The 27,821-nt window shown below is 43.4% G+C and overlaps 1 protein-coding gene across 1 annotated transcript in view; it reads left to right on the forward strand.

Annotated features, from left to right (window-relative positions):
- The window catches only part of LOC114661100 (extracellular serine/threonine protein kinase FAM20C-like), a 170,756-nt gene extending 144,470 nt beyond the window's left edge, over positions 1–26,286 (forward strand). Inside the window, 8 exon segments of the mRNA XM_028814227.2 lie at positions 10,608–10,641; positions 10,643–10,701; positions 15,496–15,611; positions 15,717–15,897; positions 20,484–20,593; positions 22,932–23,013; positions 23,103–23,162; positions 23,248–26,286. Coding sequence (XP_028670060.1) covers positions 10,608–10,641; positions 10,643–10,701; positions 15,496–15,611; positions 15,717–15,897; positions 20,484–20,593; positions 22,932–23,013; positions 23,103–23,162; positions 23,248–23,503 — 898 coding nt within the window. The 3' untranslated portion in view covers positions 23,504–26,286.
- Positions 26,287–27,821: the final 1,535 nt, after the last annotated feature.

Here is a 27,821-nt window from a genome sequence, read left to right on the forward strand (position 1 = left end):
TTTCACCGTTTATCCAAAACTGGGACACGGGGGCAACAGTCTTAGCAGTCAGGCCCATACCTCCTTTTCCCCAGCCACACTTGCCAACTCATACTGTGGGATCCCAAGGCATTCCCAGGCCATCTGGGACATATAATCCTCCAAACGGGCCCGGGTTCTTCCCAGGGAGTCTCCTCCCAGCTGGCCGTGCCCATAAAACTTCCACAGGGAGGCATCCATATCCGATGCCTGCACCACTTCGACTTTTGATGTGGAGGGTCTGCGTTTCTCTGTGCTTTGCACCCTCATCTTTTAAGGGAAAGCCCAGCCACCCTTGTGGAGAAAGCTCATTTCAGCACACTTGTACCCGCAATCTCATTATTTCGGCCATTACTCAAAGCTTATGACCGCAGGTGAGGGTAGGGATGTTGATTGATGGTTAAATCGAGAGCTTTGCCTTTCCTGCTCTCTGAAAACAGCGTCGTCATCACAGCTCTGCGTAATGTATAACTCGGATCTAATTCGACTGTGTATTTACATATTGGAGGCACTGCATTATTAGGTACTTGTGTGCCACTATTGCAACTTACAGATCTCATTCTGTTTCCTTATTGTGAATTCTGGATAGTGAAGTGGCACACACTGGGCGACATAATGAGTTAGGGGTTGAAGGGAATTGAACTGCCAGCCTTGTGGTTTACAGCCCAATGCCTTACCCAAGGGGGCCGTACTGTCTTCAAGTAAAGAGTCACGGTGAGGGATTAACACTGGGCTAATTTATCAAGCACGGGAACAGCATGTTGGAACACTGTGGGGAGAAAGTCGTCCAGGGAACTGGTGGCAGACTTCGGCTTCGCCTGCCCAGCCACCAGGTAACGCCCGACATGCTCAGTACATTTTGTGCCTTTTTCGCTTGTAGAAGAGACCCTTTAAAGCAGTTCCTGAAGGCGGTGTTTAGTCAGATTTCAAAATGAGAGAGTCGAAGGTGTCATAAGTTTGAAAAAAATCAGAGATACGGCATAATCCAATAATCCTTTCATTGTAGTGATGGGCATTTCAATCGATTCTTCTGAACTACCCGTTTAAGTGAATCGATTGTTTTGATTCATTTTTAGGGATAACTTATACTGTAGTTCCTAGGGGATAAGTGACTCACAAATATTTAACTAAATAATTAATACAATAATTTGGAGTTATATATATTTTATAAATAAATAAAAAATATTTATATTATAATGGGCAGCCAGGATTCTTGCCCAGCCGGGAAGCCTCCTTGACAGAAGAACCGAGGGAAGGAGTTTGGATGGAGCGATACCTCCACCGGGACAACAGAAGGAAGGGAACAGCTACCCGCTGTAGGACGCCATTATGGCATCAATGAGTCCACGGTTTATAAGAGTGTGGAGAGTTTATAAGGGCTTAAAATATATCCCCCCGCCGATCGAGGAGGGATCACTGTATATAATATATATATATATATATATATGTGTGTGTGTATATATATATATAATATATATATATATATATATATATATATATATAGTGAACACTAGAGGGCACTGTTGCTCCTCAAACCCAACAGACAGACACTGAGGACACAAGTTTAAAAGCACCAGGAGCGTGTTTATTTCTGTCAGGCTCTTTATGATGCTCTCTCTAGCCCCATAGCCCCAAGTAAACAGGCACTATAGCCCACAAGTATCTTCCTTTCTCCCTAATAATTTTCTCCTCTCCTGAACACCTCCCAGCAAGTGTTGTCCACCTTCCACCCGACTCTGGCCTGCTTCTGTGAGGTCAGTCCAGTTCTTTTATATTGGCCAATCCGGAAGTACTTGTGGGCCTCCGCTCACATGGCCTCCAGCCGCTTCCGGGTTGGGTGAAAACCCTTGTCTCCTGTATTTTCATAGCACCCCCTGGCGGCACCCAACAGGACTGAGATGCAGAAATCCAAGTCCCAAGGTGCTCTCTCTCACTGTAAACCAGGGGAAGCTGCCCTCTTGCTTTTTGGGGGAGGCAGTGCCCTAAAACAGCTGCCTTTCCCTATCCTTCCACATCTGGGGTATATCCCGGCCGAGTTGGACTGCTGGCCATCTGTTTCTTATATATTATTATATATATAAATATATAATATATATGTATATATATGTATATGTATAATTCAGTGGGCGGCACGGTGGTGCAGTGGTAGCGCTGCTGCCTCGCAGTTAGGAGACCCAGGTTCACTTCCGGGTCCTCCCTGCGTGGAGTTTGCATGTTCTCCCCGTGTCTGCGTGGGTTTCCTCCCGGGCGCTCCGGTTTCCTCCCACAATCCAAAAACATGCAGGTTAGGTGGATTGGCGATTCTAAATTGGCCTTAGTGTGTGCTTGGTGTGTGGGGTGTGTTTGTGTGTGTCCTGCGGTGGGTTGGCACCCTGCCCAGGATTGTTTCCTGCCTTGTGCCCTGTGTTGGCTGGGATTGGCTCCAGCAGACCCCCGTGACCCTGTGTTCGGATTCAGCGGGTTAGAAAATGGATGGATGGATGGATGTATATACGTGTATATATATATATATATGTGTGTATATATATATATGTATATATATACATACTAGCCGTCCCTCGCGGCTTCGCCCGTGTAGAAGTGAAACAGGACAGTGAGGAGAACCCTGCCTGCCTCCCTCCTCCTGACATCACACTTCCCCCTCCCCTCGGCCCGTAGCGTCTCTCTCATATTAGCTCGAATATATCACTCTTGCAAGCAAACTATGATTCTTAGTGTGATAATGGAAGTTGCAAAATCAACCAGAATGTTCAAGCAAATTCTAGAAAAAGGCCCAATCTAAAGCCGTCAAGTAGTTCTCTCGTTCGCTAGCTAAGCGGAGGTAAGATACACCCCGAGGCTAGCGCATGAGTGAGGAGGGCCCACCCCTCGGCCCACTGCATCTCTCTTGGATTCGCGCAAACAAATCGCCTGCCGCTGAGGCGAACTATGATACATAATGTGATGAGAGAAGTTGCAAAATCAGCCGAATGTTCAAGCAAAATTCTAGAAAAAAGCTCGATCTAAATCTGTTCAGTAATTCTCTCATGAAAAGCGGACAGACATACAGACAGACAAACACTGGATTTTATATATATAGAGATACTATTGTAATATATATATATATATATATATATATATACTGGGGGGTTTGCCCCCTGCTCGCTTCGCACCAGCCACTTTGTGTCTCTGCCACTCGCGTTGTGAAGAGGGCGGCTGAACGCACCCCAAGGAGACGCGGTCGCTCCTATGAAACCCCCTCTTAATGGTGAGACAATGGGAAACAAATCCAGTTTTTTATTTATTTTTTTTTTTTGCTCGATCAGCTGCTGGCCTTGCTGCTGCTGCCCGTGCCACGTGATCTGCATCTTTCACGGCGCTTCAAACATTTAAAAGCCTGGTACAGCAGTTGTCTTTGTCATCTACTCTTTGTCTTTTAGTTCCGGCTCCAGGTGTGGTTAAATCTCTTGGCACAAAGTCTCGTCTCGCGGGACGCAAGTTCTTGATATTTTTTAGTTTATAATTTAAAAATGGAATAAGAATCTTAAAATCTAACAACATCACATTAAACTTCGATAAATTCTGAAAAGGATTATACCAAACATATATATGTAGGTTTTAAAATAAGCCCGATGTAAAGCATGACAAAAACGTCACATAAAATCGTTACACAAAATCGTTGCACTTTTAGGCTTAGAATTTTATATATATATAGAGTAGATTTATATATATATAGTACCTTTTCTCTAAGCAGTCAGCTGGCAACAGTGACTGTCCCATTTGCGACGTTGTCACTAGTGCCAGACTTCAAGAAGAGAATTCTTGAAGCTGTGATTGAAATGCACACAGCGTGCTCATCTATGGGTGGGTCACAGAGAGGTGTTCCCGCCAGCCGGCTCTCACCTGCCACTTCCAGCCCTGCTTACTCAGGATGATTTCCTGGATTGTTGCAGCCTCTTTCATTTTTGATCTGAAATTCAATTATAATCTTTTCAGCATTTTTATCTTTTTCCAATTTAATAAAACAGATATCCGAGTTTCTTTCTCATTTTTATCTTAATTAAAATGAATCTTTGCTTTAAGTGAATCAATTAAATGCAAGCTGTTAAATAATAAGCGCCTATCAGATCCTTTATTAATGAGCTCAGCAGAAGAGGTTCACAAAAGCAGACTGACGCACTTTAATTCACTTTCCAGATTAGGTGCTTTTTACAGACAATAACTCAGAGGGCCTTGGAGAGGAGGTGCATGCTGTAGTCTGGCATAAAAAAAAAAATAAAAAGATTACACGTCAAAAAATTAGTTGGCCGCCAAGAAAACTGAAATCCTGCAGAAGAAGCCCTGTAACGTGTGATGTTTTTCTGCAGGCTGTGAGCCAGCCTGCCGTGAAGAGCGCTTCTATGATAAAGTCAAATTCATGTTTCTTTACCATGTGGCCCTTACACATCAGAAGAAACCTACAGGTTCTTGGTTCAGGTTTTCTGGTGGTTCTGTAATGGAAGTGATACGTTTTCTTGGCACAGTTTGGGTGCACTTACTGTCTTCTACAGAAAGGCCACTGCACAGCACTTCATTATCGTATGTGGCCGTTCTCCCATATTGTGGCGTAACTTTCCATTCATCGGTGATGCCTTCTAGAATGACACTCTCTTATATCATGTCTACATCACTAGATATATACCCACCTGAATGTGCAGTGTATACAGAGCCCCCTCCCCATAAAGATTGGGACAAAGGCACATTATTTCCTTGATGTACCCCTCTGCTCCACAGTTTGAAATGACAAATCAAACAATTCAGACATTGTGATTACAGTGCACCATTGCGGACTTTCCCTTGAACCCTTAAACTGCCACATACTTGGGGGGGGGGGGGGGGGGGGCGGAGGTTAATGCACCCCTGGATGCCAAATACTTTTTTTGCTGCACTTTTTAAGGAAACATCACAATTCACCAAGAAAAAGTGAATTTTTTTTTTCATGCAAAGAGTATCACAATTACTGCAACACTGATCATTTTACACACTGGCAATGAAATGTAAAAACTACAAAAAAGATTACTGCAACAATCTATGATTATATGTACAAGGTGCAAGTGACGCCATTAATGAAATTCAGTAAATCACCGAGCCAACTGCACTTGAACTGGCAACACACAGAGGCCAACACTGATGCTGGCAGGCCAGTCTAGTGTAGCAGCTCAATGCCAGGGACAGTGATGCTGCAGAGGGTGCCAGTGGTCATGAGGTGGCAGTGAATGGATGGCACGGACCCTGATCAGCTGTGGCATGCTGGCAAAATTGCGTTGGGAACCAACTATAGCCCGTTAGCGGCAGTTTAAAGGTAAGGAATTTCCATACATTTCAGTCACAACTTGTAGGAATGACAGCACTTTTTTCTACATGCCCCCCCCCCCCCATTTCAGGGCACCATAATGTAATAAACCAGAGCATCTAAATAATAAACACACCAACACAGGGAGAACATAGAAAATCCACACAGATGTTGCCTCAGACTGCTGTATGAACCCAGGATTTTGCAAAGGTAAGTTAAGTACTCATCATTGTTACTCCCAATAAGCTTTATTTATTAAACATAACGAGACGTCAAGCCAGAATGACACCTTTTATTGGCTAACTCAAAGATTACAATATGCAAGCTTTCAAGGCAAACTCTGGCCCCTTCTTCATCCAAAGATGATTACTATACTGTGCGCCATTGTTTCTCAGCCCCTGGTCCTGAGGGAGTCCCGGTCCTGACACTTCTCCGTGTTAACTCAGGTGTCATCCAGAGAGTCTGTTCCTGATGTATTCCTGTTCTTTGATTAATTTGATGCCTTCTTTCTGCAACTTGCTGCAGTCGGTTGCTTAAGGTTTTTTTTTTTTTTACCATCGCCTTGAGTACAGAAACAGATTAATTGTTCTCCGTTCAGGTGACGTCTTCATTTTAGTTTTCTTTTTTGGTAACATGACACAACATTCTTTAAACCCCATTCAGAGTTAGAGGTGTTGCTAGCCTGGTAGAATAAAGTACAAAGCAAGATGAAGAAGCCCTGGGCAGTGTGCCATCCCACCTTCAGGGTCCAGTCACACTCACACTCCCTTAGTGGGCTTACTTGGCATCAGCTGTCAACCTAACATGTACAAATGCCAGTCTTAGGGGATGCAAGAGTTCAACTGGACTGCCCAAAAAAAGGAACTTGAACAAACTCCACATAAATGACAGCCATGATTATTCCAGTGTGCGGCACACAGGCATTTCTAAATTGAAGGAATCTGAATGACCAACCCAACTTACAGCAGATCCGTTTAAAATGGTGTCCGTCTGGTTGCAGCGTTAGTGGAGGGTAAGATTGAAACAGCGGTGCACACCATCCTGAGGCACTTTACACACGTTGTGGCACAAATGTCTCAAGATGTCTGTAGTCGTGATCGCTGGCGGGTGATTGTCCTCACTCTGGCTCACAGTGTGACTCCAGGGGGTGGGGACGGAAGTTTACCTATCATGGTGAAACACCACCCCAAAGCAGAAACCATCTCTGCGCCTGCACTCAGTGAGGAGCGCTGCGCAAGACAAAGTGGTTGCATTGAATTTCTGAGGGGGCCATCGAGCTGTGTGGAGACGACACTTGTGTTCTGTGTTGAGTGTTGTATTTTACCCCATTTTTTGACACCCCATTGCATACCCAACCTACCTGGATTGCGTTTCCCAAGATTTTCGAGAAGTGTCCAGCTGCCAGTCAGGACAGTTTTAGGCCTCGGACAGATCCAGGCACTACAGACACTAGGAGGTCCATAAATCGACACCCCCCCCCCCCTCTGGAAGCCCCCTGTTTTGCTAGTGAACTGACGCCTGTATTACACGCCCCTCATGACGATTTCAATTCCCTTTAGTTCCTGCACTCAAATGTGTATTTTTTTTTTGCATTTTTATTGATTTTATTAAAATCAAATAACATTCCATACAAGCAAGTCAAGTTTAACAAAGCTATAGGTTAGAAAGATATCAACCCCCCACCCATGAGAAAGAGGGCTAGGCCAGCACAGTAAAACTTTAAACTAAGTAAAATAAGTAAATAGATAAATTAATAAATGAATAAAAATAAATAGAATGAAAAAGAGCGGATGAGAATCAGCTTCCTCAATTTAAATATTTATTTATTAAACTTCTAAACTATCAAGGTCTCTCAGTTCTGCATCCGAAGCAGTTGTTTGGTGCCATATATATATAGTATTAGAGACAAACTGAACAAAAAATCATAATATTATGTATTTTATAGTACACGTTTTATAACAGCGTTTGCCGTGTCTCATTCGTGACACTGCACTTTTTAATACGTTAGTTGTAAGCTGCACTCAACGGAGTGGGTGGCTCGGTGGCTGAGGAACTACACTGGTAATCAGAAGTTTGACCCCATATAAAAATGGGAAATGCTAAGGAAGAAGACGAAGAAGAATAAATGATATGCTGCACTCAGCTACGGTTAACACGACATATTCTTAAAGACTCCCGAATCGAATATAATCATATAATTTGTGTAAAATAGTCAAAACATGCAATGCTACGCGCCCGGACGTTTAGGAGCTCTTTAGACTAGTACGTCTTCGTGGTCCTCTCTGTGTTTTTCATTAGTACTGCATTATTACTGGTTTGTACAAAATTTGAATATTTATATTATCGATGCATTAATTGTGGCGGAGTTTATGCTCCAGAGGAATGACGCACTCACCCTCAGAAGCACGAAGAGGTATAAAGAAGTCGTTTGAGTTCGCCCAGCTAAGGTCTTCTCTGTTAGCCAAGCAGATTTGCGGGCAATCCTCCGAATACGGTCCCAAATTATTTAACAACTCTTTTCCTATCGAAGTGGACAATATTTAGGAGCTGGCGAGCAAAAAGGTTAGTTATAACCAGCATACTTATTTAAAAATATAGGTTGCATCTGACGGCTTCAGTGGCTAGCCAGACACCGCTTGATCAAGAACAACGTCGATTGCGGTGTCTGTAGACGTCCAATGGCTTTGGTTAGTCGTGCTGAGTGCAGTGATGGCTATTCGTGGGCGTTGTCGTCAGTGCTCCACTAGATGTAGCGTTCGCACAGGATCTTTCTTCGCCAACTGTGAACTGACATCTGACAAGATAATAATGATGATGTACTTCTGGCTGTATGACGTGAAGTCGAAGCATGTCATGTTGTTTGAGGGTCTGACCAGCTGGGACACCATAGTGAATTATAATAACTACTTTCGCCAAGAATGCTTCACCTGGTTGCTGAACAGCAATCCACAGCTCGGAGGGCTCGACATCAATGGACAGTCCATTTTCGTTGAAGTGGACGAAAGCTATTTCTTTCACAGAAAATACCATCCGTGGCCAGCATCGTCATGGTAAATGGGTCGTCGGACTGGTCGAACGGGGTAGCGGTCGTTGTTGCTGGAGGTCGTGCAGAGACGTGATGCTCCAACATTGGAACGCATCATCAGTGCTCATGTTTTACCTGGGACAACAGTCGTTACCGACGCATGGAGAGGGTATCAGAATGTTGGGCTGATGAATAACGGCATTTACCAACATGCTGTCATTGTTCATGCCGAAAAGTTTGTGGATCCAGTACACGAGGAAATTCATACGGAGACTATAGAAGGGTTGTGGATGCTGGCGAAGAGGAAGCTGCGCTACAAAGCGGGTACAAGCCGTGGACTGTTCGGCAGTTACTTGTCGACTTTTCAGTGGCGCAACTGCCACAAACGCAATCTTTTCGGCAATTATATGCATTTGCTCAGCGATAACTACAACATTTAGTTGCTCCGTGTTGAACCATTACCACTAAGAGACGTTGCAGCTGTTGTGCTGGAATTAATACAAAATATTGGAAATACATGTTATTGTCTTGCACATAATGTTTTTTCGCGGTTTTCAGTGTAGTATTGTCCACTCGATAGGAAAAGAGTTGTTAAATAATTTGGGACCGGTATTCGGAGGATTGCCGATTTGCGTACCCATTGGGGATGATGGTTCGTGTCCTCGCAGCAACTACGAAGAGACGTTTAGTACATTAGCACGACCGTTTATCCTAGTGAAGCTTTTTGTTTATAATGAATATTTTTTTTCCACTCACGTTTAGTTTGCCACCATTACTATCATAGTACATTCAGCACGAAAGTGTACCGCTAACACGGGGGAGGGGGCGTGGAAAGTGGGTGGAGTCAAAAGATATGCTGTGAACAAGGGCGTCATTTTACGGGCCTCGGAATGTCTCGGGACGCTGAATCTGTCCGAGGCCTAAAACTGTCCTGACTGCCGCTGGACTCTATTGGATATTACACGCCCCTCATTACGATTTTAATTCCCTTTAGTTTCTGCACTCAAATGTGTATTCAGGATTTGTTAAATTTCTAAACTACCGAGGTCTGCCAGTTCTGCATCCGAAGCAGTTGTTTTGGTGTCATATATTAGAAACATTCATTCATTCGTTATCAACCTAACATATCCTAACACATGGTCACGGGGGTCTTTCTCGTTTATCTTAAGGCAGCGTTTCTCAACCTTTAAGTATTTGCGACCCGAGTTTTCATAGCAGTTTTAACCGCGTCCCCCCCTAACATTTTTTTGAAAGGAGCCCACTAATACCAATTTGTTCTTTTTTAATTGATGATATATCATAGATGCATATTTTGTTATACCTACTTAACTTTTATCGACATTTATCTAACTCTAGATTTATTTTTCTAGTATCAGAATGTACTTTAAGTTCATCTGTTTAGGTTTCAATAGATGTATTTTTCATATTTTCGATTCTTGGTTTTTTTTTTCACATCTTCGCGCCCCCCCCCCCCCCCCCCCCCGCCCCCCCCCCCCCCCCTTTTGTTACTTGACGCCCCCCACCTCCCCCCCCCCCCCCAGTTTGAGAACCACCTGTCTTAGGGAGTCACCACTATCTATCTATCTATCTATCTATCTATCTATCTATCTATCTATCTATCTATCTGTTACATCTCATTGAGACATCGTTTGTGTGATTTTTGGGCTTTACAAGACATAAATTGTTGCTGTTGATGGCACTCTTTACAGACAAGCTACAGTCAGATGCCTGGCAGGTCATGTGACTAAATCAGCAGCATACAATGAGTCAGGGAAGTTATTATGAGGTCCTGTGATTTTAAATATTGTCTTTCATATTACTATGTGATGACATGATATGGATACACTTCTGATGCTTTCATAGATCTAGCAAGTGACAAGACTTTCCCTCAGAGACTGCTGGAGGTTTAGTCTGTGATCTTGAGATTCTACATACCACCTTTCTATAGGGAACATCATCTCAAGGTGCATTAAGAATAAGGTGTACATGTTTCCGTATTTCATCACCTTTAGCATAGCTGTTGTTAAGTGACTCGACGTTGGGAGCTGGTGAGAGGGACTGGACTGCTATGGCTCCGACTAGACAGGCCACTGTACTGCACACTTGTCATCAGATCAAGTCAAGGAGATTCCAGCTTCCTCCACTGCAAAAGTTTTAATTTTATGAATGGCAGTCAGCCTGCAGTAGCAACTGTGAAACCAGACACATGGACACACCTCCATTCAAATTCTCTTCTCTTCTCTTCTCTTTTAGACAAACAAGAGAGCAGGAAACCCCACCTGATTTCTTTCTACTTCTCCGATTTTGAGAGGCACAATGCAGAAATTGCAGCCTTTCACCTGGACAGGTAAATATAGTCCCAGAATGGTATAATATCACATGGAGGCTCATTTGGGTTGGCTGAGAACTTGCTACCATCTTCATGGTTGAGGGAATGGGGCTGAGGTGTGCTAATAATGATAAGCAGGGACACTTCCTGAGAAGAAGAGGAATAGGTAAGGTGGACATCAAATCTGTTCTTCACTTCTGCTTGTCCCCACAATGGTCCTGTTCACACTAGCTTTCCAACCTAGAATGTCACCTAATTTATACCAGCTTGGTAAGAATACGGCTAACTCAAGTTAGTGCTGACTAACCTGAGAGTGAACTTTAGGTTGGGTAATTCTCATGATATTTCATGACCGGCCTGTTTTCTCATTATTTCTGGTAATTATGTGATTTAATAAAAACTTTATATGTTGTGGAAGATCAGCCCAGACACAGGCTCAAAAGTCCCAAAAGCACACACCTTTATTTTTCCACAGTCCTTTGCACAACATACTGTGATAGATAGATAGATAGATAGATAGATAGATAGATAGATAGATAGATAGATAGATAGATAGATAGATAGATAGATAGATAGATAGATAGATAGATGGATGAAAGGCACTATATGATAGATAGATAGATAGATAGATAGATAGATAGATAGATAGATAGATAGATAGATAGATAGATAGATAGATAAATGAAAGGCACTATATGATAGATAGATAGATAGATAGATAGATAGATAGATAGATAGATAGATAGATAGATAGATAGATAGATAGATGAAAGGCACTATATGATAGATAGATAAATGAATGGCACTATATGATAGATAGATAGATAGATAGATAGATAGATAGATAGATAGATAGATAGATAGATAGATGAAAGGCACTATATGATAGATAGATACAGTAGATGGATAGATAGATGGATGAAAGGCACTATATGATAGATAGATAGATAGATAGATAGATAGATAGATAGATAGATAGATAGATAGATAGATAGATAGATAGATAGATAGATAGATAGATAGATAGATAGATAGATAGATGGATGAAAGGCACTATATGATAGATAGATAGATTGATAGATGGATGAAAGGCACTATATGATAGATAGATAGATAGATAGATAGATAGATAGATAGATAGATAGATAGATAGATAGATAGATAGATAGATAGATAGATAGATAGATAGATAGATAGATAGATAGTACCATCAAGTACCTTCAACACAAAGCAAACTCAAATACAATACAAAACAGCAGGCTTTATTGTGCATATTTTACTTCCACAGTAAACGAATATCACAGTGCTTTGCACATTCAGTCCTTTGAAAAATCAGAGGGAGTGTTAGCAATGACATACTCGGGGGGTCACACAGAGCTTCCGTATCCGTAGTACATTGAAATCTAATAACTTCAAAGATTAGGAGCCACATTACCTTCAGGTTAAATGACCTGCCTGCTCAAATCCAAATGATGGAGAAAGACAACAACTGCCAGTGGAGTCTGCAAATATTCTGACATTATATGAGATTATACAAGAAAAGAAAATGAACGTGCAACAGCTTGAGCACAGTTCTGAAAATGTTTTAGTAACAAACAGCAGGTCACCCTAGAGGCGATATTTCAAGGAGTGAACTGGCCAGTGCATTTATCACAGGTCGAGACTCTGGCTGCAACATTTTGAACCTAACCTGCAAGAGGTTCTTGTCTCTATGCATTTGTTTAAAAATAAATCAATACATTTAAATGGTCTTCCAGACAGTCTGGGCTACACTTTGCTAAAGCAAATGCTTAGTATTGCACTCCGGGTATTGATTTTTTTCTGGCAACTCCTAGATAAATATGTTAAACAGTCTGTTAATATATTGTTTATATCCACCTTAATAAAAGGGTAAGTGTCGTGCGTCTGTCTGTGTCCATCTTGTTGCTATGTCTCTGTCACTCCAAAAGATGGCACATCACAAGTATTAACACTGCTTTTACAATTTCCATACCAAATGGTATATAACAGAGACATATGCATTGATTTCTTAGATTTCAACATGCCTTAAATGGGTAGTACAGCTAATATACACAGATGTTGTTTATGTATTGTTACTATATGTTCAGTTGGACAATCTGATTTTGAAAAATTTCATATGAAATACTACATCATGGCTTTAGTAATGTCTAAAAAGGATTGTGTGGTGTGGTGTCAGTTATAGTGGGCCGGAACAGAGATGATGGTTGCCCTCCAATTCACAAGATTCAAATAGACGTCTAAAAAAGTGAGGTGGAGCATTGTGAGGTTCTTCAATTCTCTGCACTTTTCTACCAAATTCATGTCAATGGTGTAGGGATTCTACCTGCTCCTCTGTGATGAATTCACTTAAATGCAATCTCTCCTGAGTGAAATCTCACTTTGTATAATAGCAGTTGATAGGCTGCCTAGTCCCTGCTGATTAAGAAAACATGACGGGGGTACTTGTCCTTTACCCAGTTCAATGTACTTCATTGTCTTTTTTTTTCTCAAGGACCGAGATAAAGTTATGAAATTTACCTGAGAAAAATAAAGTACTATCTATCTATCTATCTATCTATCTATCTATCTATCTATCTATCTATCTATCTATCTATCTATCTATCTATCTATCTATCTATCTATCTATCTATGTAATATGCAATTCTTATGAATTGATGTAAATTTTAATCTATCTATCTATCTATCTATCTATCTATCTATCTATCTATCTATCTATCTATCTATGAGCATGGGAAAGGCGCTATATAAATAAAATGTTTTTATCTATCTATTATACAGTGCCTTTCATATCTATCTATCTATCTATCTATGTAATATGCAATTCTTATGAACTGAGTAATTTTAATCTATCTATCTATCTAAGAGCATGGGAAAGGCGCTTATATAAATAAAATGTATTTATCTATCTATTATACAGTGCCTTTCATATCTATCTATCTATCTATCTATCTATCTATCTATCTATCTATCTATCTATCTATCTATCTATCAATATGCCTTTCTTGTTAATCTATTTCAATTTCTAATCTTACGTTCTTCATACACTCTTCCTCATATGTCTTTGGGATGTGCCCCCCCCCCCCCCCCCCCCCCCCCCCCCCCCCCCCCCCCCCCCCCCCCCCCCCCCCCCCCCCCCCCCCCCCCCCCCCCCCCCCCCCCCCCCCCTACACCATCATGTCCCTCCCAGACAAACAGCTTGGTATGGCAGTCAGCTTGTTAGTCTGAGCTCCCTCTGTGACAATACCTAGACCCTCCACTAGGTGGTACACACTGCACCCAATTAAAAGGCTTTAGGCACATCCATTACTATGAAGCACAAATGAAGTTCATCTAAACAAGCTTAAATTACATGCCGAATAATAGAATAATAAAGCAGATAAATAGTTTTCACTTTACAATTATAATAGTGACTTAGCCTCCAGTTAATCAACTGCTCATTCTAACTGTGATTTATAGAAACAACTGGTGTAAATACTATCGGCAAGCATGACAAAATTACCACTGAATAAATCCAATGGAGAAGGTGATGTCCTCAAGGAACTGATGTCCCCATTTAATGCACACAATTAGTGAAATGACTTGATACCTTCACATACAACAAACCAGCTTGTGACAACATGCCTCGTGGAGCTCATTTAGCGATTCTTCCTCTCCTTCTGATGCGACTTGCCTCATATAATGGTCTTGTAATATGTTAATGAAAAACATCATTTAGGACTGAGATGCTTTTTTTTTAAAACTCCTATTATTGCTGCATGTGTTAAATTAGCTACAGAGCTGAGTCACAAACAGCACTACAGAGAAACTCAGGATAAAGTATCAAGTGCTATTCATCAAAGAGGAAACGGCTTCTCCCACGAGGATTCAGTGCCCTTGCCTTTCTTTGCTCAAACACGTATGCTTTCTCTTCACCCTCATATACAGCGCAGAATGCGGCAAATAGTTAAAAAAAACTAAACACTGTCTTCTGGCTGGTTCCACATGGGACACACACACACACTCTCACAGACCTGCTCCTACAGGCCTCTACCTCTCCCAGTGTAGCAGATGGGAGGAGTGCCAGGGCTTTACTGTTCTAAATCCCACTCTCCATTCTTCTGTCCATCCAAGTAACGGTTGAGGAAGTTGGACAGCCATTTCAGCCAAGGTCCATCCTTCTTGTAGGCCTCTACACCGCTGTAGACAGCCTCATTCTGCCAACTCTTCCTTCTTACCAACTCTCCACGGAGGCCTTCCCCAAGTCTGGTCCAGCAGGTTTGAGTTGGCTTGCACTAGAATGCATGATGGTGGACGGCACTCGAGATGCTTGGTCTGTGTCTCAGTTGCGCAGTGCAGGAAACAGAAGGCACCACAGGGAACAGTGAGCTGAAGTAGCAGGATCCAGACAATAGCCATAAAAGAATACGCTGTCGGCCTGTGCGCATTAGCATGGCGAGCTAGGAGCACGGGTCAATAGTGTTTAATCAGCAAGCACCGGCAGAATGAGCTGCTCTGCACAACATTTTTGTTCTCTTTACAATGCAAATGATAGAAATGCAGACACACATGAAAATGTACTGCTGTGCGACCAGTTCCACCTCTCTGAATTACTGCAGTATGTACAGTATGTGGTGAGCTGACGTGGGACGTATTGGAATGGCAGGATTTTCCTGGTCATTTGACATCATAAGGTGTATGTTGTGTGAGTTTTTGGGCCCTTCCTTGTTGGTGAGCTGTTACTCCAAGTCTTCACAGAGAACACCTGAGTGAGGACGACGCTATTCTTGACTCTTGTCATTTGTGTGTTTGAAGGATTCTGGACTTTCGGCGGGTCCCTCCGGTGGCAGGAAGGCTGGTCAATATGACAAAGGAAATCCGTGATGTGACCCGGGACAAAAAGCTTTGGCGGACGTTCTTCATTTCACCAGGTAGCAAAAGCTAACGCTGGGGCCGAGGGGTTACGAGGACCACTGTAGGTTTCCATGCTAAGTGCTTCTGTTCTCTCCCTTTGCCTTTCTCTTTCTCCACCGCAGCCAATAACATCTGCTTCTATGGAGAATGCTCCTACTACTGCTCAACAGAACATGCCTTATGTGGGAAGCCTGACCAGATTGAGGGTTCTTTGGCCGCCTTCCTCCCAGACCTGGCACTGGCAAAGAGGAAGACCTGGAGAAATCCATGGAGGCGATCCTATCACAAGCGCAAGAAAGCAGAGTGAGTTGTCCCCCAAAGGTGTCCGTCTGCCACTTCAGATCTTGGGAAAGCTGTGGCTTCAAACAGCAGGGCCGTCTCAATGCATGGGCACTCTGTGCAGTTTCCTGGGGACCCCAGTGCTAATGTATGGATGGTGTGACATGCTGAGTGGTTGTGTAGGTAGGGGTCCCAGTCAATGTTCCCTCTAAGCTGAGCGCGTGAGCAATCGCTCACACGAATTCAGAGTGTCACTCATACTTCCTGCATGATCGCTCATTCCGACGGCGTCGCTCGTACTTATCGCACGATCGCATGACCGTCGGAGTTGGTGTTCATAAATTTTTGGCTTAAACAAAATGTCGCTCATAAACAATGTTTTTTGCTCACTATATGCTACTCCTTAGAGGGAACATTGGTCCCAGTGTGCCGCTTTGCCTGAGGGGGGTCTATAATGCTGTTAAGACGGCCCTGGGTTCAAAGCCATTTCTGACTGGCAAATTACGGTTGTGATCCTGCCTGGTTTTGCAGTCACTTCTTGAAGAAGAAAGTTTCAATTATTCAGGTAGAGACATTTATTTTTGATCCCCTCCAAGTCCAACTTTCATTGTCGATGTGTTGTTTTCTATTTCTTTTTAGTGATTGTGGATAATGGGGGGGGGGGGGCTTCTGGGCTGTTTTCCCCTTGAGTGATAAAAAAAGGGTCAGATTACAACAGCACTCTCTTCATTTCTTCTGCTGTACTGGACAAAAAAGGCATGTCAGATTAAAATAAAAAAAGGCACATAATAAAGTTGTTTTTATCAAAAATAATTTAATTCTGCTTAATGCACTAAATTAATTTATCCTGAAACAACATATTTTTATATAAAATGAATGAAACTTTTTAATTCTCTGTTAAATTAATTCTGTTATGTTAAATGAACATGTCAATAAAGCATAATATTTTAACAGTTGTTTTTTAAACTTTTTAAAAAATGCACCTCCCCGAGTTACCTAGCTATAACCATTGTAGGTTGTCAATTATACTTATTTCAATACCATTTTATTATTCATGTTCAAAGTTATAAATAAGACTAAGGGGCTCTGCCCCCTGCTCGCTTCGCTCGCCAACCCCCAGGTGGGCACTATACACTAGTCACTTTACGGCTCTGCCGCTCACGTATGAGGAAGCGGATGTACAATTTAAACAGATTGTTATTTTCATGGGAATTGTTACATATTCATAACAGACCTAACTATTTTACATTACAGCGAGTAATTAACAATAGTAAAAAATAGTAAAACGTAATAAATCTAAACAAAATGATGTTTCATGTTGTGTTAGCGGTATTCATTGCGTTATACGTTTTCATTCTGTTTGGCTTTGAAATTAACACGCAAATACTTTTTCAACTTACATCGTGACAACACAACGTATAACTGCCCGTGAGCGAATTTTGTTTCTTTCTCTCTAATAAATAAACCGACTTTTTCGAATGTTTGTCCCTGTGATTTGTTAATTGTCATAACAGAAGCTATTCTAATGGGAAACTGTAAACGTTTTAATACGAATGGCATATCAAGATCTCCTTTGGTGTCTAATGTTACCCCCTTACTACATTACCTTTCTTTTCGCCTGTTAAACTTTTACATGTCAGAATTGTTCGACCAATTTTGAATACAATTAATCTTGTCCTATTGCATAGCCCATCACTCAGACATCAATTACACAATTACATTACAATACATCCCTCTTTCAACAGCAATTTGGCCAGTGGTAGACCAGATGGTGTCAACAGTTGTAAATATTCTTCATGATATTGTAAGTTGATGTTTTCATCTTCTGCACCGTCACCACCAACTGTTTCAGCAGACTCTATTGATACGCTTTTAACTAATTTGCCGTGTAACCGATTGACAATTGTTGCGTTAATTCGTTTGACTTCATCTCTTTTCAGTGCTAGGATTGCCCGTGTACTCATTTCTTCTGTAGATAACCCTTCGGCATGAAATTTTTCAATAAGATTTGGACATAATACGTCTTCTTTTATTGGGAACTTAAAGTGAGGAAAATGCAAAAATGTATAAGACCAATATACATAAGAATGAATAAATAAGAGAATACACCAATGAGAGGTGAGAGGACCGCAGGTGTGGGCCGTGAACCAGAAATGATTGAGAGGAGGGCGGGACTTGAAAAAATCTCTTGGCAATAGTCTCGTCTCAAGATTTTCTTTTATAATAGAGAGAAATAAACAGGTTTGCTTATACCAAAACTACCTTTATTTGGTAAAAACAATACAAACCAACAAAAATACAAAAGATTATTATTCAAAACCTGAAATGTACAACAGTTGTACAAGAACACTGCTTCTTTGACTGTGCCAGAATGCCATGCCAATGTATAACTAAATATGAACACAAAATGCACCTACTGTAGGATAGAGTGTTATATTATAAAATACTAGCTGATTACCCAGTGGCTTCACTCACTGAGTGCAAGGGAAAAAAATAAAATGTAATCTATAAGTTATTAAACAGTAAAACATTAACATTTTAAGAAGTAAAGATACATTGAGCACTACTGGAGTGGTTTTGAGTAAACTACATTTTAAAGGCGCTATAACGCAACAGGTAAGTAGCAGATCCCTTGAAGGCGCTACACGACCGCTGTGGTATAGAAATTACATTTTCTATGTGATCGTCCAAATTTTTGCCTGACAACCTTGCACTACATGCCTGTGATTTACTTGTTAAAATAATTAATCACAAAAGCAACCTTGAATGTTGTGGGGTTTTAGTGACCCGAACTCACCTTAAGGGACAGTAAGTAGTCATGCAGGGCAATTTACAAACAGAGTCCTGCTTCGATGGCGCCGATTACACTCATTCGCAAAGACTTCCACTCTCCCAGGAGCCGACAGGGCACTTGAAGTGTCACAAACAGTCCGAGAAGAGAGGACGCTGCCCGAAACTGCGAAGCTCTCGACTCGGCGGAGCAGCCCGACATTCCGCGCCTCCCAGCGTCCACTTTGTTCTCACGACCCCTCGCCACTGAAGGTGGTCTCGTCTTCACATTGTTTACAGCTCGGTGCAGTTAAAAAGTAGAAAGACACAAAGCTGTTGTCCTCATCTCTTCTACTATCAAGTACTGCCAACAAAAAAAAAAAGTTACAATGTGGCAGTTTCAGTGACAGTCACGTGGACGAATAAATAAAACTTCTCTGTCAGAACGCGCCTGGTGGTGGACGGCTCAGCGCTGTAGTCCAGACAGGAGGGGTGGGAGAGGGCGACGCGGGGCACACAAATAATAACAATTCATAAAGACGATATAAAAATGGCGTCCACAAATGAAGTGATTAGTTCCTGTATTATAATATGCTCTGTGGTCATAGGTAATTTCCATATCGTGTGGTCATACGTAATTTCAGTTTCAAATGCGACAAGAATTTTATATATATAGATATTTATTTATATTTGTCTAACTGTATATAGTATAGAATAAATGTTAAATATTAGTAAAATATAAAGTGCAAAAATGGCTGCTTGGCACCTTCTTTCACATAATACTTTTGTTTTGTCTTGTATTCAGGTGTATTATTGATGTCTCTGTATTAATAGTATTGAGCAGTGTTATGATAATACTAATGAACAGCAATGCTGAAAGTAGTTGACCCGTAATGAAAGTCCAAACTTTTGTTTTTTATTTTTAAGTACGTAAGCGTACCCGTACTAATTAAGCGAGTAAATCAAGATGACTTAATAGTACGTTTACTGACTTGTGACGGTAGTTAGTGAGCACAGTTTGATAAAACATTAAAAGAGAATACAAGGAAATACACAAGATGGAGTAACGTTTGACTGTGTGATTATGTGTTTTAAATGAATATCTGAATATTTCTCGTGTGTGCGTGTTTTGTTTTTTGTTTTTTTACTTTTATTTCACTAACCTTTTGCTCTTAACCGGCGACAATAACCCAAATCCACAATAATGTCGTTTCTTTGAAAGTCACATGACTTTACCGCCATGTTAGCCAGCCTCCATTGACGGTGAATCCGCTTGGTGCCTATTCATTTCCACTGAGGACTAAACAGAACTATTTTGACTTCTACCTAAGTGACTGAAATTAGTATATTGGATTTCCCACAAGATTCAATAAATTTCACCTGATTGAGTTATGTTCAAAAGTGGAACGTAAACAATACATGTAATATAAAGTAAATACATTTTTGTAAATGTAACAACCTGCCATTTCCCTTTATTTTCAGTGTGTATTGTTCAACTGCCATGCCAGTACTCTAGAAATTCCCCTGGACACTCCGCTACTTTCAAATATGTTGTTAAATGGACATAAAAAATGATTAAGGACTAAAATACAAAATGTCAAATGCTGAACATTAAAGGCGTTGTCTGGAAAGTTCTGGTTCAGGGCTGTTCTTGTTGGTTCAGTTGTAGATTTTACATTTCTATATTGGCTGATTCCTCCATAAGGTCATCTCCCAGCTGTCTGGCGGGTGCACTTTAGAGAGGAGTCATATGGCATAAGTGACCACAGAGCCATGCTGCACCATAATTCATAAAGCACATGTGTGGTTCTGTTTCTTAGTAACCTTTTGTGTTTTGCCAGATGGGAAGTTGATCCAGACTACTGCGAGGAGGTGAAACAGACACCCCCATATGACACTGGCACCCGACTCCTGGACATCATGGACATGACCATCTTTGACTTCTTGATGGGTACGTCATTGAAGTGTGGGCTGCAGTCCTTTTTGGTAGGCCCTGATTAGAAGGAGTTTGTGGGTAGGTTGTCATTAGAAGTGGATAACGTTTGTGTCTCCCCAGGGGACGCTGCAACTCCCCAAACTCCCGACACAAAGGATCACCATGAACACAAAAGGTTTTATTGTGTGAAACTCTTTCACAAGTAATAGTTTCCCACACCCCAACCTCAACTCTCACTCTCTTTGTCGTTTTCCTCCCAACTCTGGCTCCCTGTTCTTGAGGCGGGTAGCACCTTTAATGAAAAACCAAAACGGTGGCTCGGGAGAACATCTGGGTGAGGCTGGATCCTGACCAAGTAACCCAACAGGGCCAAACCAATGAACTACAGTTCCCAGTGTGCCCTGTGGGAATCCGTAGTGGTGCCGTAACCCAGGGAGGCTGCCATCTCGCACCTCGAGGGAGACAATGCCCAAAGCAAACTGTCTTTCCCTGTCCTTTCATGCCATTGGCATCCTGGCCCATCTGCAGTGGGTTGAAAAAGTATTTGACCCCCTAGACAAAGTTTACATTTCCTGTAATATTTTTCTTTGAAAATACATCTTTAGTTCCATACTCTTACATATAAATGAGGACAATAAATTTTCAGTAAAAATTCCTGAAAATCAAATGATGCTGCAATGATAAAGAACGTATCAGGGAAATCTGCTGTTGCATACTGTAAGTAATCGACCCCTGATAGCTCAGAGGCTGTGAGATTGTTAACAATGCAATAATAAGGGTGTAAACAATCAAGCCCTGAACCCTCTAGCGTGTCGACTGGTCTCTAAGTGATTCCTTAGGTCAGTTCTTAGGAACACAAAACTGAGAAATCAGTACAAGTGGCTTATGTGGTGAAACCTCAGAAATGAAGACAAGGGAACTTTCGAATGACTTGAGTCGCACTGTGATTATGAAGTTTAAAGATGGCAATGGTCCCAAGAAGACTGCCAAGCTCCTTAGCCTCAATGTATCCACTGTGAAGGCCATCATAGCGAAGTGGAAGACAACTGGAAGCACAGTGAAGCGGCCTACGTCAGGCTGCCCTGTTAAAATAACAAAGAAAATGTCAAGAAAACCAGTCAGAGACGTAAGAGCAAACCCTAAGGTGACTCTCAGTGACCTGCAGCTGGAGTGGATGTGCACAAGGACTACGATATTGAAGGTTTTGCACAGAGAGTTGCCAGAAAAAAGCCACCACTAAAAAAAATGTCATCTGAAAGCTCGATTAGAATTCGCTAACAGACATCTTGACAAGAGTCCTGCATTCTGGAGTAGTCATGTACTTTGGTCTGATGAAACAACAATTGAACTCTTTGGCCTCAACACAAAGGCGTTTGTCTGGTGGATAGAAGGGACTGGCAATGATCCGGTAAACACCAGACCTACCATCAAGCATGGTGGGGGGGGGGGGGGGGCGCATCGTGCTTGGGGGGCTGCTTCTCTCAGGGCAGGCACTGGGTCCCTTGTCCGTATTGAAGGAAAAATGGACAGTAAGAAGTATATCCTGATTTTGGAAGAAAACCTTCAAACGTCAGCCATGAAATTGGGACTCGGACGACGCTACCACTTTTAGCAGGACAAGGACCCGAAACACTGGGCAAAAGGAACCAAAGCATGGTTTGACAAAACGAAGATCCAGGTTTCGCAGTGGCCTAGCCAGAGTCCGGTTGAAAATTTGTGGCGTGATCTCAAAATTGCAGTTCACAAATGAAAGCCTTCACACTTTACCCAGCTGGAGCAGTTCTGTAAGGGAGAATGGGAAAAATGGCCTCCATCCAGGTGTGCTAAGCTTGAAGATGGCCAACCAAAGCGATGGCAAGCAGTTATTGGTGCTGCTGCCACGTATTGACTGGGTGTCATGTGAAGGGGTCCATTACTTTTTCAATAGCATTTTTCACAACATGACTGTCAATTTGCATTTGTTTAGTTCACCGAGCTCTAAATGTGCACACAGAGAAATCAAAGTGCATTTGTGATTCTTATAGGTTGTAATGATGTGAGATGGATATACGGTGGCTTTCCAGAGGGGGTCAAGTACTTTTTCTACCCTCTGTACGCGTATGGTATCTTTAACACCTTGTAGGGGAATTAAGAGAAGAGCCAGTGCAGGGGGGTCATTTTCACATAGTCAGAGAAACCCCCTCATTCCACTCCGCTCACTTTGTCCCCATCCCTTGGATAGCCGGAGTGCATTGCCCGTCGATTAAGGTCACTCCAAAGCAGCATATGCCAAGCGTCTGGCGTACTTGCATTCAAAAGCCTTGAACATGAGCCCTGAACTCTCTGACCTTTAATTCTGGTGGCTTTCCTTCAGGAAACATGGATCGCCATCATTATGAGACATTTGAAAAGTTTGGGAATGAAACCTTTATCATCCACTTGGACAACGGAAGAGGGTGAGTGCTGACCCACGTCCTCGTGTGTGATTGGCTGTTTTAGTCTGCATTGCAATAGCTCTTTTTCTCTTTTGTGGGATGTTTTACAGATTTGGAAAATATTCCCACGACGAGACGTCAATCTTGGTCCCACTAACCCAGTGCTGCAGGTAAGAACGTTGGACCCGTTGAAATAAAAAGCGTTCCCGTCGATGCCTGAGGGAAAGTCAACCTGCCATCTCTGTTTCCCTGCAGGATACGGAAGTCCACCCACTCACGTCTGCAGCTTCTGGCGAAAGAGGAATTCAAGCTGAGTGACCTGCTGGAGGAGTCCCTGCTGCAAGATCGTCTGTCGCCCATCCTCTACCGACCTCACCTGGAGGCGATGGACCGCCGGCTGAGGATCATCCTGCGAGTGCTCAATGACTGTATCGAGAAGGACGGCTACAGCAACGTGGTGGAAAACGACCTGGACAGGGACATTGCTGACACCATCACCAGCAAGAGGTAGTGCCGCAAGCCACGGAGCCGACGACTCCAACGCATCAAAAGCAAAGTCTTGCAAAAAGACGGTTTATTTATGCCACATTTTTGAATTCAATGAATTCAGGGCCTCGATGAAAATTCCCCAAAACATGTCAAAACAAATAAGAGGAACAAATATGTCAATGGTTTTAGGGCCAGAAAACCCAGTCCTACATGGTATCACGTTGCTTAGGTTCTGTTCACCGCTGCCAAATTATTACTACCATTATTGTTAATTGTTTTTGAATTAATGCCATTCTGTCCGATGTGTTCCTAGAGATATATTTATTTAATAAAAATACGTGTAATGTAGGAAGAAATAAGATAAGGACAGACCACTGGCCTCAGGCGAAACTCGTAGAATGGCAGAAGAGCTGGGGGAGAGGATGGTGGTGGACGCCAAAGACTTGGGGTGGGGGGGGGGGCACTTGTCTCAGTAGCCTGTTAGCAGTAGTCATAGGAGTACCAGTTTGTCTGGGTGGTGGGGGGGGGGGGGGGGGGTAGCTGTCAGGTCAGTCCCACAGGCGCTCAGACTTGTCCACCAGCACACCCAGTAAGGGTCCGATTCAACGAGAAGTAGCCCGTCCCAAGTTGCCCAAAGTGTACCATGTGATCCAGAGGTGGGCAGTGAATGGAGGGGACACCACTGTCCAGTCTCTGATCTGCAATGCCAATGATGGTAGAGGCACTAACCTGACGAGACTGTCTAAGTGCACTGCTAAGGGTGTGCCAGTCGAACTGGGCCATGACCAAGGGGGTACCTGTAGTAACCAAGCCTGTGGGGGGATTCATGGGAGACAGTCTAAGAGCCGGCACTCCGTCAAGAGAGTCTGATTCCTTTAAGCAATCCCTGCGGTCGCGGCCCTTCCGCTTGGAATGTTCAGTTTACAGGACAGGTGGCATCAGGGGTGCACAAGCACCCAATGAGTCGTTTTAGGCCGCTGTGCATCAACCGTGCCGCTCACGCACTGAGCCTCTGCAGGATCCTGCACCAGCACCTATTGCATCGTCACGTCTCTTAGTCGACCGTAAAGGTGTGTTTGAAAAAGTTAAAACTATCGCTGGGGGATTTGGTGGTACGTAGGGATTGGTAGCCTCCGTCTCAAACACACACAAGTAAGAGGGGCGCCATCTTGGAGGAGGACAGAGGACGAGTAAGAAGAGCACAGGCTATCTCAGGAAACCATTTTAAAGAAATTGGAGGTAATTCTACTCTGAAGCATCTTCACTGAGAGGGGACCCCCCCCCAAACCCCATACCCCCCACCCCATGTCAGGGCACAGCATGACCCACAGACGGCAAGCACCTTAAGAGGCCTGTCTACATTAGCAGGACACCAGCAGACTTAAGTGAAGTGAGGTGTGGCGCCATATCTTAAGAAAAAGTTACATGTGACTACGGGGCATGTGCCAGCATAAGTGTAAGGGTTGTTGTGTTGGCACATGAGTCGGCACACATGTCTGTGCCATGGGGAACATATCAAGGATATTAAATGATGGCCCAGGTGGGTGTGAGAGGGGAGGTGCGTCTCACATAAACGCAAGTGCATGTTTAATTATTAGCACATGGGCATATGCCACATAGAGACCGGGGTGGGGGGTGTTTGAGGGGAGGGCATGCTTTATGTGTGCCAGTGTGAAGTGCAAATAATTTGTAGATATTCAAAAATAGGGTAGCAGGGTGGCACAATGGTTAGCACCGCCATCCGGGTTTGATTTTTGGTCCTGCTTAAATCTCAGTGGGGTCCGCCGTGGTTTTCCTTGCTGGTGCTTTAGTTCCTGCCCATCTTTAAATGATGCCTGTCTGTTTTGGTAAATGTGGCAACTTCCATTTGGTCCAGTGTGAGGGAAGTGCCATCACGTATCCCACAATCCTCTATTGTGAAAAAAAAAAAAAATCAGGTCAGGAAAACCTGCTGAATGTTCACAAGGAAATGCGTGGGCGACCCGTAAGGCGTCAAGTTAGGTAGGTGCCAATGCAAGTGGGCATACTTTGTATAAAGGGGTTTTCTTACATAGGGTACAGTATGTCTGTCATTTGAAAGGGACATTCTTAAACTGGCGCCACTGGCAGTGGGAGCCCCTCCAAAGGACAGAAGAGTGCCACACACACACACAGGAGGGGTTAGGGTGTCACACCAGGGGCACAGTACACATAATGCCAGTTGGAGACCTTCGGCTCTGCAATGAGATGCCCTTCCCACATTTGGTGATTTCTGCCAAGTACGTTGCCCTCTGTTTTTGTTTTTTTTTTTTTTTGTTTTTGATTAAATAAAATAGAAGCGTTGTGCCAGCTCACCGTTCATTTTTGCTTTTGTCACGCCACCGGAGACGACTGGCATCTCTTAACTGCTCCCTTCAGAGCACATGACGTCCATGCCCTGTTGAGACTTCTTTTCTATTTATTTATTAAATATGGGGGTCGATGGATGCGGCGTCTCTCCTTCCCCACCCTTGGAGTCCAGGTTTCAGCGTTACACCAGTGCCTGGGCAGCAACACGAACACTTGAGCGTTGGCAGAGATGTGCGAGGAGCTCGAGAGCAGCTCCCTGTCGGCAAGGACAGAGCCGCCGTTTGCTGCCTTCTTCTTCATCTGAACTTCATCATTCTGTGTAAATAAAAAATCAATAAATTGATGCCTGGACAGAAAAAAATAATAAATAAATTCTAAGCGACCTGCCCTGTGCGGCCGTAGGCTTCCGTCTCCTTCGCAGTGTTTCTGTGGAATTCGTTTGCAACCTGGTAACGTGCAATAAAGATGTGGCAACTGTTCTGTCGTCTGCCTCTGGGACGTCTCCGTTTTTTTTGGAGGGGGAGGCTCCTGACGCCCCCTCTACTTCTTTTTTCTTTCCATCTCAAATCTTTCAGAAGTCGAAGGTAAGAAACGTCACAAAAATGAAGCCCTGATGCCTTGTTACTAAATTACAGTCTGGGGCATGAAGTGCGGGTGTGGGTGGGTGGGTGTGCGTGTGCCCAGGGATGGATGGGCACTTTGTCCAGGGACTGTTCCTGCCTTGTGCCCAGTGCTTGTCGGGATAGGCACCACCTCCAATCCTAAAACTCAGGGTGCCAGGGTGGCTCTTGGCATGCAAAGCGGTGCCCTGGCTGGGACTTGAACTGGGCATTAGGGGTGGGGGGGGATCCTGTCAGGCCGCACTGCCATTCTGCTCTACCTTCACCCTGCTCATAGTTAGGTTCATCCTCAAATCCAAATTAATAATAAATAAATAAAAGAGTGAGGGTTCTTTTGCCCACCTGGGTGCCCTGACTTTCCAATAGTTGGCCTGCTCAGATTCTGAACTCCATCCAAGTCAGCATGCGGCCGCAGCCCCCCGCCATCTTTTCACTGTTTCTGTCTTCATCCCGGGGCTTACCTGCTGTGTGTTGAAGGACCAGCCGTGACGTCCCACCACCAGCCTGGATGTTCTTTAATCAAATGGATTTTTATTTATTTATTTAGTGGCCACCTCATGGATTCATCCCGGTTTAACTCCTGGTCGTGGTCCGTGTGGGCTTTGCACGTTCTCTCCAGGTCTGCCTGCAGTTAGCCTTCCACTTTCCCAAAGACGCATGTGTGAGTGGAAGGGCACTGGCATCCCATCCAGGGATATTCTCAACCTTGTGCTGCCAGGATAGGCACCAGCTCCCTGCGTCAGATTAAGGAGTATGAGCTGTATGGGATGGCGGTGCAGGGGTTGGCACTGCAACCTCATAAAGCTCTGGCCTTGTGGGTTTTACATGTTGTCCCCGTGTCTCTTTGGCTTTTGCTTTAAAGACATAATTCTCAAATAAATTGGCCTGTGAGTGTGCCACGTGAGAGACTTGCACCCCAGCATAGGGCTGTGGTTCCTGCATTGTGCCCATTGCTGCCACATCGGGCTGTGCTCAGGATTAAGCAAGTTTGACAATTTTACATTATGTAGAATTAAAGGCGGGTGGCACAGTGGTAGCACTGCTGCCTCGCAGTAAGGGGTTCGCTCCCTGAGTCCTCCCTGCGTGGAGTTTGCATGTTCTCCCCATGACTGCGTGGGTTTCCTCCCACAGTCCAAAGACATGCAGGTTAGGTGGATTGGCAATCCTAAACTGTGTGTGTGTGCCCTGTGGTGGCTGGGATTGGCTCCAGCAGACCCCCGTGACCCTGTGTTTGGTATGGCAGGTTGGATAATGGATGGATGGATAGAAGTAAAGGCGGGGTATACCTTAGGGGCGGGGCCCCATACGAGGAGGCGTGCCCTGATCCGTGCAGGGGTGTGGTCAGGACGTGTGGTGGGTGTGGCCACACTGAGCCGACTGCTGTGGGTGTCC

Source organism: Erpetoichthys calabaricus, chromosome 11 (genome assembly GCF_900747795.2).
Source record: "Erpetoichthys calabaricus chromosome 11, fErpCal1.3, whole genome shotgun sequence".
Classification (NCBI taxonomy): Eukaryota; Metazoa; Chordata; class Cladistia; order Polypteriformes; family Polypteridae; genus Erpetoichthys; species Erpetoichthys calabaricus.